The 16,446-nt window shown below is 54.2% G+C and overlaps 1 protein-coding gene across 1 annotated transcript in view; it reads left to right on the top strand.

Moving 5' to 3' along the window:
* Nucleotides 1–781: 781 nt before the first annotated feature.
* ARHGAP8 (Rho GTPase activating protein 8) overlaps nt 782–16,446 on the top strand; it is a 72,013-nt gene continuing 56,348 nt past the window's right edge. The window contains 3 exon segments of the mRNA XM_017893487.1: nt 782–859; nt 1,374–1,641; nt 14,678–14,765. Of these exon segments, the coding sequence (XP_017748976.1) occupies nt 782–859; nt 1,374–1,641; nt 14,678–14,765 (434 nt within the window).

Raw genomic sequence — 16,446 nt, 5'->3', positions numbered from 1 at the left:
TCAGTCCCTGTCTCCAGCTTTCCTGGGCTTCTCCCTGGGAGTGGAACTGCTAGGTCCTAGATTTGGCTTTCTGGGGAGCTGCAACACTGTTTTCCACTGCACATGTTAGCACTGAAACATCAGGAGGCGTCCACCGTGCAGTGATAGGGGCTGTCCACGTGGCTGATGGGTAAGGCCACGGGGCTTCCAGACAGGTGCCTGCAGTGGGCCTGGGCCAGCCCAGCTCCAGCCTGATACACATGCTCTCTCCCTCCCTTTGGGCCAGGCTGCCCCACTCCATCTTTCTGCTTAATCTTCTCAGGGCCCAGGAAGTTTCACCATGTTGGCCAGGCTGGTATTGAACTCCTGACCTTGCATGAACCCCAAGTCCTCTCTAGGTTCAAGGTTCCATGGTCCGACCCGGCTCTGCCCCAGCCACGCTGACCTTGGAGGCCCTCCCCTGCCTGCAGGGCTTTGCCACTCCCTGAGTGCCCCCTCCCAACCCCCTCACCGGTCCATCCCTGAGCTGTCCACACAGAGGCAGGCGGGCTGTTCATTTCACTGCCACTCAGTGCCAGCACCAGCCAGGACCCCCACCCAGGGCTTGTCATTGAAGAGCTTGGCCCCCACCGGCCTCCTGCTCCCCGGTCCCTGCAGCCAGAGGGATCCCAGAAGCCCCGTCAGGCAGGGCAGACCATCCCCGACTCAGGACGCCCAGCAGCTCTGTCACACTTGGGGTGAAGGTCCCTGGAGGCTCGCCTCCTGCACTCACCTCCCCTACGCCTCTTTCCTTCCCCTGTTCATGCCTCTGCTGCACCCTTCCCCACTAGAACGGGCATCCCTGAGGCCAGGGCTGTGCAAGCTTCCAGTGGCTGCTGCAGTAAGTCCCCACCCTGTCAGGGGCACAAATGGCAGAGACCTTAGCTTCGCGGCCTGTCTGAAAGGTGTTTCCTGGGCTGAGGTCAACGCGTTGGCGGCCGGGTGTACTTCTGGAGGCTCCAGGGAGGCTTTGTTTCCTGCCCTTTGCTGCCTGCCCACTTTCCTGGGCTATCCCGCCTCCAGCCCCGCAGAGCCTCTCCCCATCATTCTCTCTGCCTCCACCTACGGTCATGGCTTCCTTGACTCAGCCCTTCATGCCTCATTCTTGTAAGCACCCCCTGCGATTATACTCAGCCTTTGCACCTCCCTCTCTGAGCCTTAGTTGCACCCCTGTCCATGTGGACAATATCTGACCCTTAGATCTTATTTTTCTCCCTCCATGGTGCTGGACACTAGATGGGCACATAGTGGGTGCACAACTGAGGTAGGATACACAGTGGGTGTACGGCTGAGAGAGAATGCTTAGTGAGTGCATGGCTGAGGTAGGGCGCATAGTGGGTGCTCGGCTGAGGTAGGGTATAGTGTGTGTGCAGCAGAGGTGGGTGACTGTCTTACGAAAGGCATCAGGAGGCTCCCTCACTCCCCTCCTTACTGGAGAACGCACTGACTTCCTTTCATCTTCACTGTCTGCCGCAGAGCTACAGAGAGACAAGGCGGCGACTGCTGTGCTGGGTGCAGTGAGGAGGAGGCCCTCCTTGTGACCCTTAGCTGACCAGGACCCCGCGCTGAGCACGAGTCACCCGTTCTATGACGTGGCCAGACATGGCATTCTGCAGGTGGCAGGTAGGACCCCAGCTGGGCAGTCCACAGGGCCATGGGCAGGGCAGCCTTCCTCTCAGCAACTTTGGGACAAAGTGGGCTTGGCAGGGGCTGCCTCACTGCAGCTGGACAAGATTGAAAACTAATTGGAGGGCCGGGCGCGGTGGCTCAAGCCTGTAATCCCAGCATTTTGGGAGGATCACAAGGTCAGGAGATCGAGACCATCCTGGCTAACCCGGTGAAACCCCGTCTCTACTAAAAAGTACAAAAAACTAGCCGGGCGAGGTGGCGGGCACCTGTGGTCCCAGCTACTCGGGAGGCTGAGGCAGGAGAATGGTGTGAACCCGGGAGGCAGAGCTTGCAGTGAGCTGAGATCCGGCCATTGCACTCCAGCTTGGGCGACAGAGCTAGACTCCGTCTCAAAAAAAAAAAAAAAAAAAAACTAATTGGAGCCAGGTGCAGTAGCTCATACTTTTAATCCTAGCACTTTGGGAGGCCAAAGTGGGCAGACTGCTTTAGCCTGGTCAACGTAGTGAGACCCCATCTCTAAAAAAAAATACAAAAATCAGCCGGGCATGGTGTTGCATGCCTGTATTCCCAGCTACTTGTGGGACTGAGATGGGAAGATTGCTTCAGCCCGGGAGGTGGAGGTTGCAGCAAGCCAAGATCACACCACTGCACTCCAGCCTGGGTGACAGTGAGACCCTGTCTCGAAAAAAAAGAAAGAAGTAAAACTAATTGGAAAAGGAGGGCCTGCTAATGTGTTTTGAGAAATAAATTATACACTTGTCAAAGCATTGCCCAGGTGCTCCGAGAAGCCAACGGGCAGTGTCCTGCTAGTGTTTAAAGAGCAGAGGCTGAAATTTAATGACTTGTTTCATTAATCAAGGGCACTGTTATGTCTCATCCAAAGCAACAAACATCTGCAAAAATGTAGACAACAACTCCATGCCCAGCAGTTGGTCCGAGGAAAACGTCTTGCGTTGCTTTGTTTTATTTTGTTTTGTTTTTTTGAGACAGGGTTTTGCTCTGTCGCCCAGGCTAGAGTACAGTGGTGCGATCCCAGCTCACTGCAACCTCTGCCCCACTGGTTCAAGAGATTCTCCTGCCTCAGCCTCCTGAGTAGCTGGGATTATAAGCACCCGCCACCACGCTCAGCTAATTTTTGTATTTTTAGTAGAGATGGGGTTTTGCCATGTAGGTCAGGCTGATCTCAAACTCCTGACCTCAGGTGATCCCCCTACCTCGGCCTCCCAAAATGCTGGGATTACAGATGTGAGCCAAGCGCCCGGCCGATGCTTTGTTACTAGGAGCATATATACTTAGGATTGTTATGTCTTCTTGATGTATTGACCTTTTTTTGAGACAAGGTCTCACTTTGTTGCCCAGGCTGTGTGCAGTGGCACTGTCTTGGCTCACTACAGCCTCTACCTCCCTGGGCTCAGGGAGTCCTCCCACCTCAGCTTCCTGAGTAGCTGAGACTACAGGCACAAGCCACCATGCCTGGCTAATTTTCTTGTTTTTTTGTAGAGACAGGGTTTTTCATGTTGCCCAGGCTGGTCTTGAACTCCTGGACTGAAGTAATCAGCCTGTCTTGGCCTCCCAAAGTGCTGGGATTATAGGTGTTATAGGTGTGCTTTTTACCATTATTAAATAGCCTTCTTTATGTCTGGTGGTCCTGCTTGTCTTAAAGTCTGATTTTTCTGATACTAATATAGCCACGACAGCTATACCAGCTTTCTCATCACTGGTGTTGGTAACGCGTGCCTCTTCCATCCTTTTTCCATTCACTCTGTCTCAGTCTGCACAGAAAGTGCATCTGTTAAAAACAGCTTATCACTAAACATTTTTTAAAAACTTTAATTGCAAGATGGCCACATAGGAGAAATCACATTGTCAAAGCCTGGGAGGGTCAGCAGAGGAGTTTGCACTTGGTCATGGTGGCTCTAGGGCACATGAAACAGAGGACGGATGTAATCAGATGTATAATTTAGAAATCTCTTTGAGGGTGGAGAATGATGACAGCAGCTACTGGAGTCAGGGAGGCCAGTAAGAGCAAGAATAGAGGTTTGAGTTAATGTCGTGGCAGTGGGATACAGAGGAGGGCATGGATTTGAGAGATGTGTTTAAAAATGTCCAGCTGGTGGCCTAGCTGAAACCAAAAACTGGGGGTGGTGGGGGTTGCCACATGGTATGAGGTTTCCAGGCGTGTAAAGGAAGAGTTTAAGAGAAGAGGTGGCCAGGCCACTTACAGGCCATTGCTCATGCCTGTAATTCTAGCACTTTGGAAGCCCGAGGTGGGTGGATCCCCTGAGGTCAGGAGTACAAGACCAGCCTGGCCAACATGGTGAAACCCTGTGTTTACTAAAAATACAAAAATTACCTGGGCATGGAGGCACACACCTGTAACCCCAGCTACTTGGGAGGCTGAAACAGGAGAATCACTTCAACCCACGAGACGGAGGTTGCAGTGAGCCGAGATCGCACCATTGCACTCCAGCCTGGACAACAAGAGCAAAACTCTGTCTCAGAAAAAAAAAAAGAAGAGAAGGGGGAACCCTGGGAAGTGACTTGGCCTTCTTCTTGTTTTGTTTTTTTTAGAGACGGAGTCTCACTCTGTCTCCCATGCTGGAATGCAGTGGCGTGATCTTGGCTCACTGCAACCTCTGCCTCCTGGGTTCAAGCCATTCTCCTGCCTCAGCCTCCTGAGTAGCTGGGACTACAGGCACATGCCCCCATGCCCAGCTAATTTTTTTGTATTTTAGTAGAGATGGGGTTTCACTGTTGCCTGGTCTCGAACTCCTGAGCTCAGGCAGTCCACCCGCATCGGCCTCCCAAAGTGCTAGGATTACAGGCTTGAGCCACTGCACCCAGAACGTGGCCTTCTTCTTCAACGTGCCTCCCTCCACCTGCTCTCCTGGTGGGTACCCCGGGGGCTGGGAACCTTCCAGATTATTCATCCTTCTCCCAGTGAAAAGAAAACTAATTGGAACAGGAGGACCTGCCAGGGTTCAGCCTTGGAGGGATGTTGTGGGATTTCAGTGCAGTGTACTGTGGGGGGGCTGTGGGCTGTGCTGGGGTTGTGTGCTCCTCTCAGGAAGCGTATGAAGTTTTCAGAGTCGACACTTGAGCCAGGGTCTGCAGACTTCCTTGGGAGATGATGGCACAGCTTTTCGATAGTTCTCTTGCGTTGGAGCAGAGTTTTCACTTATTTACAACCCAGCTTCTCTGGGCGCGGTGGCTCATGCCTGTAATCCCAGCACTTTGGGAGGATGAGTCTGGTGGATCACCTGAGGTCAGGAGTTCGAGACCAGCCTGACCAATATGGTGAAACCCTGTCTGTACTAAAAATGCACAAAATAGCTGGGCGTGGTGGTGGGCACCTATAATCCCAGCTACTCGGGAGGCTGAGACAGGAGAATGCCTTGAACCCAGGATGCGGAGGTTGCAGTGAGCGAAGATTACATCATTGCACTCCGGCCTGGGTAACAAGAGCAAAACTCCATCTCAACAAACAAAAATACCCCCAGCTTCTTGAGAAATTTAACCATATCAAGAGACCATCCTGAAAAGATGCCGGCCTTAACCAGCAGTCATCAGGAACAACAAGGGTGGAGGTGCCTGGAGAAGAGCTGAGTGGAAGTCACTCTCCTCTCGGGTGAAATAGAGTTTATAGGCCAAGCGCCCAAAGCAAGAAAAATCTAAACATTTCATTGCAGATGCATTGATAGATACAGACAGAGAAAATTATTAGAGCAAAACTTCCAATTGCCAGTGGCTTTTTCTTTTTTTCCTTTTCCTTTTTTTTTTTTTTAGACGGAATCTCGCTGTCACCCCGGCTGGAGTGCATTGGCGCGATCTCAGCTCACTGCAACCTCCCCCTCCCGGGTTCATAATTCTCTGCCTGCAGCCTCACCGGACTAGCTGGGATTACAGGCACGCTGGCCACCATGGCCCGGCCCTAATTTTTCTTTTTTTTTTTTTTGAGACGGAGTCTCGCTCTGTCGGCCCACCCAGGGACTGGAGTGCAGTGGCCGACTTGCGAGGCTCACTGCAAGCTCCGGCCTCCCAGGTTTAGCACCCCCATTCTCGTCGCCTCAGCCTCCCGAGTAGCTGGGACTTACAGGCGCCCGCCACTTGCCCGGCTATTTTTTGTATTTTTTTAGTAGAGAGGGTTTCAACCGTGTTAGGGCCAGGATGGTCCGATCTCTGACTCGTGACCTGCGCCCGTCCCTCAGGCCTCCAAAGTGGGCTGGGATTACAGGGGCTTGAGCCACAGCGCCGGCGGCTAATTTTTGTATTTTTAGTAGACATGGGGTTTCACCATGTTGGTCCAGAGACTGGTCTTGACAAAAAAAAAAAAAAATCCTGACCTTGCGATGCCACCTGCCTCGGCCTCCCAACAGGTTGGGGCTGGGATTAGCAGGCCGTGGAGCCACCGCAGCCACCGCACCTGGCCTCCAGTGGCTTTTTCAATTGGGACAACCAGCAGAGAACTCCCTCAGATGGCCGCTCACTGAGGACTGTTCTTGGCAGAACAGAGGCCTCTCCGCTTCCTGGGCCTCACCTTGGCCTCAGCTTTGTTCCGTCATCCCATAACTGCAGTTCATGCACCTGCGTTTCCTGTGGGCTCAGGGGTCAGTTCAGAACCAGGAACCCCCTTCCCTCCTGCTCCTCCAGGGCGTGGCATGGACCCCTCCAGGACTTCTTAGGCCGAGAGCTCTCCTGCATTCTTGAGGTGTCACCAGATGTCACTCCCCACCAACGCATTTCTCAATTTTTCTGTCCCAGGTGCCACTTCCCCCATGACCAACATCTAGAAACCAGCCAGAAACCAGATTTCTGTCAAAACGGAATTTTGAATGCTCTCTCCCTGCTTGAGTGACTATATACTTGGCCAGATGGAAGCTTTGTAGAATTTTGACACCAACAATAGTGGTTTTTTTGTTTTGTTTTGTTATGTTTTTTGAAATGAAGTCTTACTCTGTTGCCCAGGCCGGAGTACAGTGGCATGATCTCGGCTCACTGCTACCTCCGTCTCCCAGGTTCAAGCAATTCCCCTGCCTCAGCCTCCTGAGTAGCTGGGATTACAGGTGCCCGCCACCACGCCTGGCTAATTTTTGTATTTTTAGTAGAGATGGGGTTTAATCATGTTGGCCAGGCTGGATTTGAACTCCTGACCTCAGGGGATCCTCCCACCTCGGCCTCCCCAAGTGTTGGGATTATAGGCATGAGCCACCGCACCTGGCCAGAATAGTGTTTTGTAAATAAAGTTGACTTCAGTATTTTAAGAAGTGGTCATCGTGGGGCTGAGCAAGTGTTTTGGGATCTGGGGCTGAGGCTGGGAGCTCAGAGTGGAGATCCATCAGGTGGTGTGAAGCAGGGTGGGGAATGGAAGGTTCCAGGTCTGAGGACCAGAAGAGGCGGAGGTAGACGCTCAGAGATGTGGAGGATGGTGAGTGGCAGGGGAGAGAAAGAGAAGTCCACGCTGGACCTGACCCTGCAGGACGACACACGTCCACCGCCCTCGGTTCGGATCTTCTGGCACATAACCCATTCCGTGGCCGGCTGGGCTTTCCTGCAGCACACAGGCCTAAAGGGAGTTCAGCTCTCCTTCCACTTTTGCAAAAATGGTTAGCAACTTCAAACAAAACCATAGCAGACTTGCGACTCCCTCCCGATAGATTGCTGCTGCCTTTATGATGCGTTTTAATCGCCCTCCACTGGGAGAGAATGATGAATCGCCCCACGCATCCTGTGGGTAACGGCTCTGGGAATCGTTTCTTTATTCATAAACCAGGCTTCTCCCGTTGCAGAGACAGTGAGTGTGGTGTTGTAACCAGTGAGGGGAGAAACAGGGGTCGTGAATTCATCTGATGCCTTGCAGAATTTGCATTTTATTGATAGTTTTCATTTCCTTCTATATTATATCATATTGAAGTCTGGTTTTGATGTGCTGGCCTGTGTTCCCAGAGAACAGCTGGGGGTATTTACTCATATTGACTGATGGCATCAACACAGATGCAGCATTGACGGCTTAATAAGTGGGAAGGTTGAAAGTTCTGGGGATTCCTCTCAGCTGCTGGGGAGACCGAGGGAGCGAGGAAGGCCAGCCTCAGTGTGGGACGTGCACAGGGCAGAGGAAGCTGCAGAGGCTTGGCTGGGAGTCAGCCTCGGCCAGCTGCCCATGTCAACCCATCCTGATGCTTACTTGGCCTTTGGGCCTCGGTTTTCTCACCTGTAGAAGAAGAGATGAGACACAGCACTCCTGGAAGCACCCAGCATCCTACCTGGTCCACAGTAACAGCTCACAATGCACTTACTGTGTTCTGGGGCTGGGCCAAGATTTCCTGCAGGTTATTGATGTAATCCTTCCTGTAACCCCTCCAAGTCAGTTTCATTAGTATTTCCATATTGCAGATGATCAAAGAGGCACCAGTCCAGCCCAGCCAGGGACTGGGCAGAGGGAGAGATTCTACTCTGGCAGGCTGGGTACAGCCCTTCGCTTTTTCTCTCTCTTTCTTTTTAAACCTTTTCATTGGCCAGGCACAGTGGCTCACGCCTATAATTCCAGCACTTTGGGAGGTCGAGGCGGGCGGATCATGAGGTCAGGAGTTTGAGACCAGCCTGGCCAACATGGCAAAACCTCGTCTCTACTAAAAATACAAAAACTTAGCCAGGCGTGATGGTGTGCACCTGTAGTCCCAGCTACTGGGGAGCCTGAGGCAGGACAATTGCTTGAATCCAGGAGGCGGAGCTTGCAGTCAGCTAAATTGGGCTACTGCACTCCAGCCTGGGCAACAGAGCAAGACTCTGTCTCAGAAAAATAATAATAATAATAAACTTCATTATGGAAATTTTCAAATGCTTCAGATGTAGAAATAATAGTATAAGGAACTCAACTTCTCCACTATGGCACTTGCTCTAAGCTTCGTAAGTTTATCAGGTGTGAATAATGCTGTGTGTTCATTTGGAAGGACATTTAGAAATCTGTTGATGGCCGGGCGCAGTGGTTCACGCCTGTAATCCCAGCACTTTGGGAGGCCGAGGTGGGTGGATCACGAGGTCAGGAGATCGAGACCATCCTGGCTAACACGGTGAAACCCCGTCTCTACTAAAAATATAAAAAATTAGCCAGGTGTGGTGGCGGGCACCTGTAGTCCCAGCTACTCGGGAGGCTGAGGCAGGAGAATGGCGGGAACCCGGGAGGCGGAGCTTGCAGTGAGCTGAGATCGCACCACTGCACTCCAGCCTGGGCGACAGAGTGAGACTCCGTCTCAAAAATAAATAAAAAAAAATCTATTGCTATGAGCCAGGTGCTGTGGCTTGTGCCTATAATCCCAGCTACTTGGGAGGCTGAGACGAGAGGATTGTTTGAGCCCAGGAGATCATGGGTTATGCTCATGCTACTGCACCCCTGCCTGGGTGACACAGCCAAACTCTGTCTCTTGAAAAAAAAAAAAAAGAAATCTGTTGGTATGAAAACAAAGTACCAAATTAGTTGCCCTTCTGGTTTGGGAGGGAGTAAAAAGCCTTCAATAGCAGCTCACTTTCAGAGCTCAGTATCATGCAAGGCCATGGGCTCTGCAAGCAGTAGATGTTTAATAGGTGTTTACCGAATGAATGAGTCAGCACTGTATGCAAGCAGGATGCTTATGAGGAGCAGGGACATGACCCACTGTGGGCTCTGGGCTGGGGTCCCTTTGCATGTACCATACTCTGCCCTGGGACCCTCTTACCCTCATTGCAGATGGCAGAGTGGATGGGGGCTCATGGTGTGGTTGGGTACCTTGGGCCCTGTGGCTGGCTGAACTGAGTCCAAGCTCCTCAGGTGGGAATTCATCCTTACCTGCCTATCTTGGCTTCATCCCCACACCCTCGTCTACCCTCTGGGCCAGCTGACCAGAGCCACAGGTCCCCTCCCCACACCACCCCAGCCAGCACAAACCCCCTCACCAGTGATAGGCACCGGTGCCCTGGCAGGCCACGAGCCCTCCCCTCCCCACCACCTGCAAACCAGATGAGGGAGGGAGGCGGAGGGGAGCCCCCTGGTTTGGGATGGGCCTGTAGGTATGAGAAGGAGGGTGCTGGGACCTGCAGAATAGCTGTCTAAGACCTGCGGTGGCCCATTGTGGCCCACAGGGTTCTCTTTCTTGGATACCAGGTCTGAGCCGAGTTCTCTCACCAGGCCTCCCAGGACACCTCCCGGGACCCACCCAGCCTGGCAGGCTGCTCCTCCCACAAGCCTCCCAGCCCCTCCCTGACCCCAGGTGGCACCGCAGCCCCACTTGCCCACACAAGCACAGACAGCTCCTCCTCCTGTGTCCCCTCCCCTGTAAGTGGCCTTGCCGCTGTCCCTGGGATCTGTACTCCTTTCCACGTCCACAGCCTCCGCTGGCCTTGCTGCAGGCTGTCCCCACCCCTCCTCACCGGCTTCCCAGGCTCCATAGAGAAAGTCCAACCTCAGTCCTTGCCCCGGCGACCTTGACCCTCCCTCCCATTTGGGTCCCAGTAGCTCAGGGAGGCACATCTGTGACCTCTGAACACCCCCTGTGGTTCCTCAGTGACCAGGGGTCCCAGAGCAGACACTGCTGTGCTCCCCGGCATGGCCTGGAACTGGACACAAAGCCACTGCCCGCCGCCCCGGCTTCTGCTGCCTCTGCTGTTGCTGGAGACCGGCATCTGCTGCGTCTCTGCCCGGTGGGTGGAGACCCCCACGGTGTGCTCCTCAGGGGGCAGCCGACGGTGGGCTGGGGGGCGGGGTGGGCCGATGCTGTATCTTTCGGAATGGGGCTGGCCCTCGTCCGTCCACAGTTCCCGCAAGGTAACTTTAAGTCTTTGGAGTTTCTCAAGTGAAAGGAGTATCTTTGTTGTTCATGGGATGGGGCTCTAAGACCTCCAGGAAGGGAAGGGCTGGAGGTTGACTTCACTCTGTGGCCTGTGATTCCATCAGTCCTACCGACGAAATCAAGCTTCAGTGGGGGCCCTGGATTTCCAGAGGTTCCGTTGGCCCCTCGGCCATCACCGGTTGGTGATGCTATGACGATGGGCGCAAAGGGGAGGCCTCCTAACTCCACGGGAGAGAGGTCACAGATGCTCTGTGGCCAGGACGCTCCCAGATCTCACCCTGCGCGTCTCTTCCTGTGGCCGGTCCTGAATTGCGTCGTTTGTGATAAAACTGTAATTGTAAGTATAGTGCCTTCCTGAGCTCTCCAAGTCATTGTAGCAGATTAGCAAACAGGAAAGGATTGTGGGAACCCCTAGATTTGTAGCCAGCTGGCCAGATGCATGGGTGGCATTCTCGTGCGGGTGCCCTCAACCTGTGAAGGGTGGTCTGAGCCCAGATAAAAGCCGTTGCAGACGTAGATGATGGGTGTGGCTGCCAGGGCTCCCACGGTTCTCGGAGAGGTGCTCGTGGGGCTAGGCATGGACCTCCCACTTCCCCCGATCCCTTTCCCCTGGGCCCTGGGGCCTGGCAGGGGCTGTGTCTCTCTCCAGAGCTGAGTGCACAGCGGGCCCCCAACAAATGCTGGTTGAGCTGATCTTCCATTGGTCCAATTATCTAGCACATCCCCCAAGACTTACACTTGCTCTGATTCCACAGATGATAATGCTACTCAGTTGTTGTTTTTTATTTTTTATCCTGATGTTATCTTCCTCTTTCAACCCTAAAGGCATTGATTTGACTGTTTCTTCAGCAGCCATATAAATGATTCATCACTTTAGGAGCAAAGTTCTTTCCGCTTTTATCCCACAGGAGGCGGGTGCAGGCTCTGGGTCAGCCATGGAACCCTGGCCTCCGCGGTGGCAGACACTTTGTCTGGAAAACACTCTACTTTCAGGGGTAGCCATTGAAGATTTTCTGCCTGAAACTCCCCCTTGGCAAGGGAAGCAAATAAAAGCGTGGCTTACAGTGCAACCCTTTAAAACAGAAGCTTGCTAAACAAATGGGAAGCGTGACCAGAATTCATAAGGAACTGTGAAATGAAGAGGATGCTGTATTTGGAAGCTGTGAAATCGCTCTAGGATTCCAAACCTCAGAGTAGCTTCCAGGCTCCCGGGAAGAATCAGATGCGTGGCCTAAATAAAAAACAGTTCCCTGGCCAGGCAGCCAGGGCGGGGACATCAAAGAGTTCGCACACGGTGCGTGTGTGTGTGTGTGTGTGTGCACTCATGCCAGTGTGCGTGTGGGTACATGCATGCACGCAGGTGTGTACTTTTTTTTTTTTTTTTTGAGACAGGGTCTCGCTCCGTCACCCAGGCTGGAGTGCAGTGGCCAGATCTCAGCTCACTGCAAGCTCCGCCTCCCAGGTTCACGCCATTCTCCTGCCTCAGCCTCCCGAGTAGCTGGGACTACAGGCGCCGCCACCTCGCCCGGCTAGTTTTTTGTATTTTAGTAGAGACGGGGTTTCACTGTGTTAGCCAGGATGGTTTCGATCTCCTGACCTCATGATCCACCCACCTCGGCCTCCCAAAGTGCTGGGATTACAGGCTTGAGCCACCGCGCCCGGCCGTTTTTTCTTTTTTTCAAGAGACGGGGTCTCACTGTGTTGCCCAGGCTGCAGTGTAGTGTCATGGTCCTAGCTCACTGCAGCCTCAAATTCCTGAGCTCAAGTGAGCCCTCCACCTCAGCCTCCCAAAGTGCTGGGATTACAGGCGTGAGCCACCGCACCCAGCCAAGTGTAGAATCTTGATTCATGACCTTTCATAGCTGAGGAGCGAGTAAGCTCACTGCCATCCCTTCTCGTTCCAAGGACACACTCTTGAGAACAGTTGTAATGACTTTTTTTTTCTTCTTGAGACAGCGTCTTGCCATGTCACCCAGGCTGGAGTGCAGTGGCGCGATCACAGCTCACTGCAGCCTCGACCTCCCAGGCTCAAGTGATCCTCCCACCTCAGCCTCCTGAGTAGCTGGGACTAGAGGCGCATGTCACCACAACTGCCTAATTTAAACAATTCATAGTTTTTGTTTCTTGGTTTGTTTGTTTTTGAGACGGAGTCTCGCTCTGTCGCCCAGACTGGAGTACAGAGGCGAGATCTTGGCTCACTGTACCCTCTGTCTCCCGGGTTCAAGCGATTCTCCTGCCTCAGCCTCCTGAGTAGCTGGGACTACAGGCGTCCCCCCACCACACCTGGCTATTTTTTTTGTATTTTTAGTAGAGACAGGGTTTCACCATATTAGCCAGCCTGGTCTCAAACTCCTGAAGGGACAACCCCAGGGGCTCTCAAAGCCACCAAGGCTGCATGTGGCCTCTCCCTCGTGTGTCCTCTCCCTGTACATTACCCTCCTGGGCCCGCACCACTGGGGTTGGAACCCCTGTCTCTGCTCATGGCCAGAGGAGCTGCTCCCATATGCAACAGCATGTCCACAGACTGGCCCGAGGGCATTGTGGATGGGGGGCAACAGTTTTCCTGCAGAGGTGGGGTTTACTGGGAAGGGGTGTAGAGTCAGGAAGGAGGCGGCGGAGCATTCCAGGTGGAAGCTCGGGCAGGAGGATGCCCTTGAAGAATTGAAGGAAGGCTGCTGGGCCAGGTCCTCAGGGGCAGAGAGGAGGCCAGTGGGGGCCTCGGGGACCAGAGTGGAGGGGTCTCCATGTTCCCCACTCCTGACGACAGCCCGGTGTGGGTTTGGGCTCCCTCCCCACTGCCTGCACCCCTTTGTGCCGCGTTTTCACCCTTGGCACGTGTTGTGCCACAGGCTGTTCTTACCTGTGTCCTTGTGTGTTTAATTGTAATGAAGAAGCTGTGGGTGCTGGGAAGTGGGGCAGCCCATCAGTTCTTCGTGTGCCTGAGCTGTGGCCCTGGAATGAGAAAGTGCGGGGAATCCGGGGGGTGGGAGGTGGGGGGTGACATCAGACTGCACTTGAGTCACTGTCAGGGCCTTCCCGAGGGTGTCCTGCACGCAGGGGGTCCTCTCTCTCAGGGCCCTGGGCAGAGAGGAGGAGGAAGGTCTGAACCATGAGGTCTCCAACCTCCTCTGGCCGTTTGTGGGGTGGGGCAAGGCGGGGTCGGGGCTGGGAGAGGAGGGCAGCTGTGTCTGCAGGCACGGAGGATGGTCTGCAGGGCCGTCTCCTTTAGGAGTCTGTTCTATCTTTTCTTTGAGACAAAGTCGTGCTCTGTCATCCAGGCTGGAGTGCAATGACGCGTTCTTGGCTCAGTGCAACCTCTGCCTTTCGTGTTCAAGCCATTCTCCTGCCTCAGCCTCCCAGGTAGCTGTGACTGCAGAAATGTGCCACCATGCCTGGCTAATTTTTTTGTACTTTTAGTAGAGTTGGGGTTTCGCCATGCTAGCCAGGCTGGTCTCAAACTCCTGACCTCAAATGATCTGCCCGCTTCGGCTTCCCAAAATACTGGGATTACAGACATGAGCCACTGCACCCGGCCTGTTCTTTTTATCTCACTAAGCGCCTGGCCTGGAGCCTGGATTCTGGGGACAGAGATAAGCAGACCCAGTCCCAGCTCTCAAGGGGTACCCCTCCCTGCAGCTGTCCATGTGTGGGGGGCACCCCTCCCTGCAGCTGTCCATGTTGGAGACAGATGTGTCAAGAGACACAGGGTAGCCCGGGCTATGACGGAGGGCAGGACTGAGCATCTGTACTCCTGAGGGCTCCTGTATCCCCGACATGAGGTCATGCCCAAGAGCCACTGTCCCCCAGGCCACACTGGCCTCCACCGTGGCCCAGAGTCCTGGGGTCGGGGGTGGGAGGAGGCAGAATAGCTACATCCTGCCTTTGAAGTCAGATGTGTCTCGTTTTAAGTCTTTGGTGCAGCCTGCTGGCTGGCTTTGCACTGATGACTTAACCCTGCTGGGCCTCAGTTTTCTATCTATAAAGTGGGGGGATTATTTCCAGGGTATGGCTGGTCGTGAAGATGAATTTCGGCCATGTGTGTAAAGCCACAGATGGTGGACGCTCACTCAGCAGGTGTCGCCTTCGAGGAATGCTGCTGCCTGTGCCTCCCAGCTCAGGCTGGGCTGGCCAAGGAGGCTGCTTTTTGCTAAGTGCCCAAGGGTTTTCTAGGAGAAGGTGGCACAGAGGCTCACCTGTGTCTGCTCTTCCAGGGGACGACCGCTTTGGAAGACGCGTTGTCACGTTCAGCTGCTGCCGGATGCCACCCTCCCATGAGCTGGACCACCAGCGGCTGCTGGAGTGAGTGTCCTGCCCCTCTCTTTCTGTCCCTGACTTTCCATGTTGCTTGTACCCATCCCTTCACTCCACCTCCCTCTGAGTCACCTGCTCTGTTCTGGGGCCTCCTTTGTGAACTTGTTGGTGTGCAGAGCTCTTGCGCTCATGAGCCTACTGGAGGGCCATCTGTGGACACCCCGGTCCCTGGGCTTCCATGCACCATTAATTAGCATAGTGGGAGCCAGGTTTGGTTTCCTTTTAGCCACCCGAGCTGTGGGTGCCTCCCTTTGGAGTTAGGGACAGTCCCCTGGTCCTAGTTGTAGACCAGCCTTGCAGATGACATGGCTGCCAAGTGCCAGGCCTCCCTCAGACACTCCCTTTGAAACCTCCCTGGGCCTCTCTCCGGGAACACCTTCGGAGCTGTGTGAGTTTCCTGTGGCTGCCGTAATAAAAGACCACATGCTTGGCAGCTTACAATGCTCTGAGTGGACCTTCCTTGGTTCTGGAGGGCACCAGTCTTGAAGGTCAAGGCAGCGGCAGGGCTGCACTGCCCCTGGAGGCTGCGGGGGAACTTCTGGCCTCTTCCAGCTCCAGGGGCCCCCGGATGACTGGTGGCCGTGTCATTCCCTTCTCTGCCTCAGTCTCACATGGCCTTTTTGCCTCTGTGTCTTCCCATCTCATAAGGTCACCAGCCACTGGACTAGGGCCACCCTAATCCCATAGCACCTCATCTGAACTAATTGCACCAGCAAAGACCCTATTTCCGAATTAGGTCACACTCTGAGGTTCTGGGTGGAATTTTGGGGGGTGCCATTCAAACCCAGGGCAGAAGGCAAGGGGCTGCTGCTGCTGCTGCTGCTGCTGCTGTTGTTGTCGTTGGCTCAGCAGGCATCTATTGAGCACTACTGTAGGTGAGGCATTGGATAGATAGTCACTGTATCAGGGCCCACCTGTGAGCTGAGGAAATCAACACTGTGGTTTGGGAGAACTGAAGCCAGGAGATGACTCTGACACACAAGGTAGTGGGACATGGAAGGGACTGAGCGAGGGGTGCCTGGACCCCATGTACCTTGTATACACCCAGCGCTACCCAGGTGCCCATGGGCTCCACAGCTGGTACGGGGTGGGGGGCCATAGAAAATCCAGGTTGTTGTTGGTTTGCCATAACCAACAAGCGCCAGGAGCATTGAGAAGAGGAGGTCTCAGGCCGTTTCCCAACTGACTTGGGAAAAGGAACCTTTTACTGCACTGAGCAGAACCCTCTGAAGGGACAAGCCCAGGGGCCCTCATAGCCACCAAGGGTGCGTACATTACCCCTCCTGGGCCTGCACCTTCTGTTCCCCCAGCCTTTGCATGCAGCACCCCCAAACACGTCCTCCCTCGTGTGCTCACCTCCATCTTGTGCCATTCCCCTACTGTGGCTGTCCTCTCTCCACCCCCAACCACCATGCACACACCCCCTCTCATGCTCACACCCCTCCCATGCTCACACCCCTCCCATGGGCCCACCCCTCTCATGCACACACCTCTTCCCATGTACACACCCCTCCCATGTACACACCTCCTCCCGTGCTCACACCCCTCCCATGCACACACCCCTCCCGTGCACACACCCCTCCCGTGCACACACCCCTCCTGTGCACACACCCCTCCCATGCTCACACTCCCCATGTACACACCACCTCCCATGTACACACCACCTCCC

The sequence above is a fragment of the Rhinopithecus bieti genome, unplaced genomic scaffold (assembly GCF_001698545.2).
Source record: "Rhinopithecus bieti isolate Rb0 unplaced genomic scaffold, ASM169854v2 scaffold_24154, whole genome shotgun sequence".
In the NCBI taxonomy this organism is placed as follows: Eukaryota; Metazoa; Chordata; class Mammalia; order Primates; family Cercopithecidae; genus Rhinopithecus; species Rhinopithecus bieti.
Note: the sequence above shows the minus strand (reverse complement) of the source record. Positions and strands in the feature narration are given on the sequence as shown.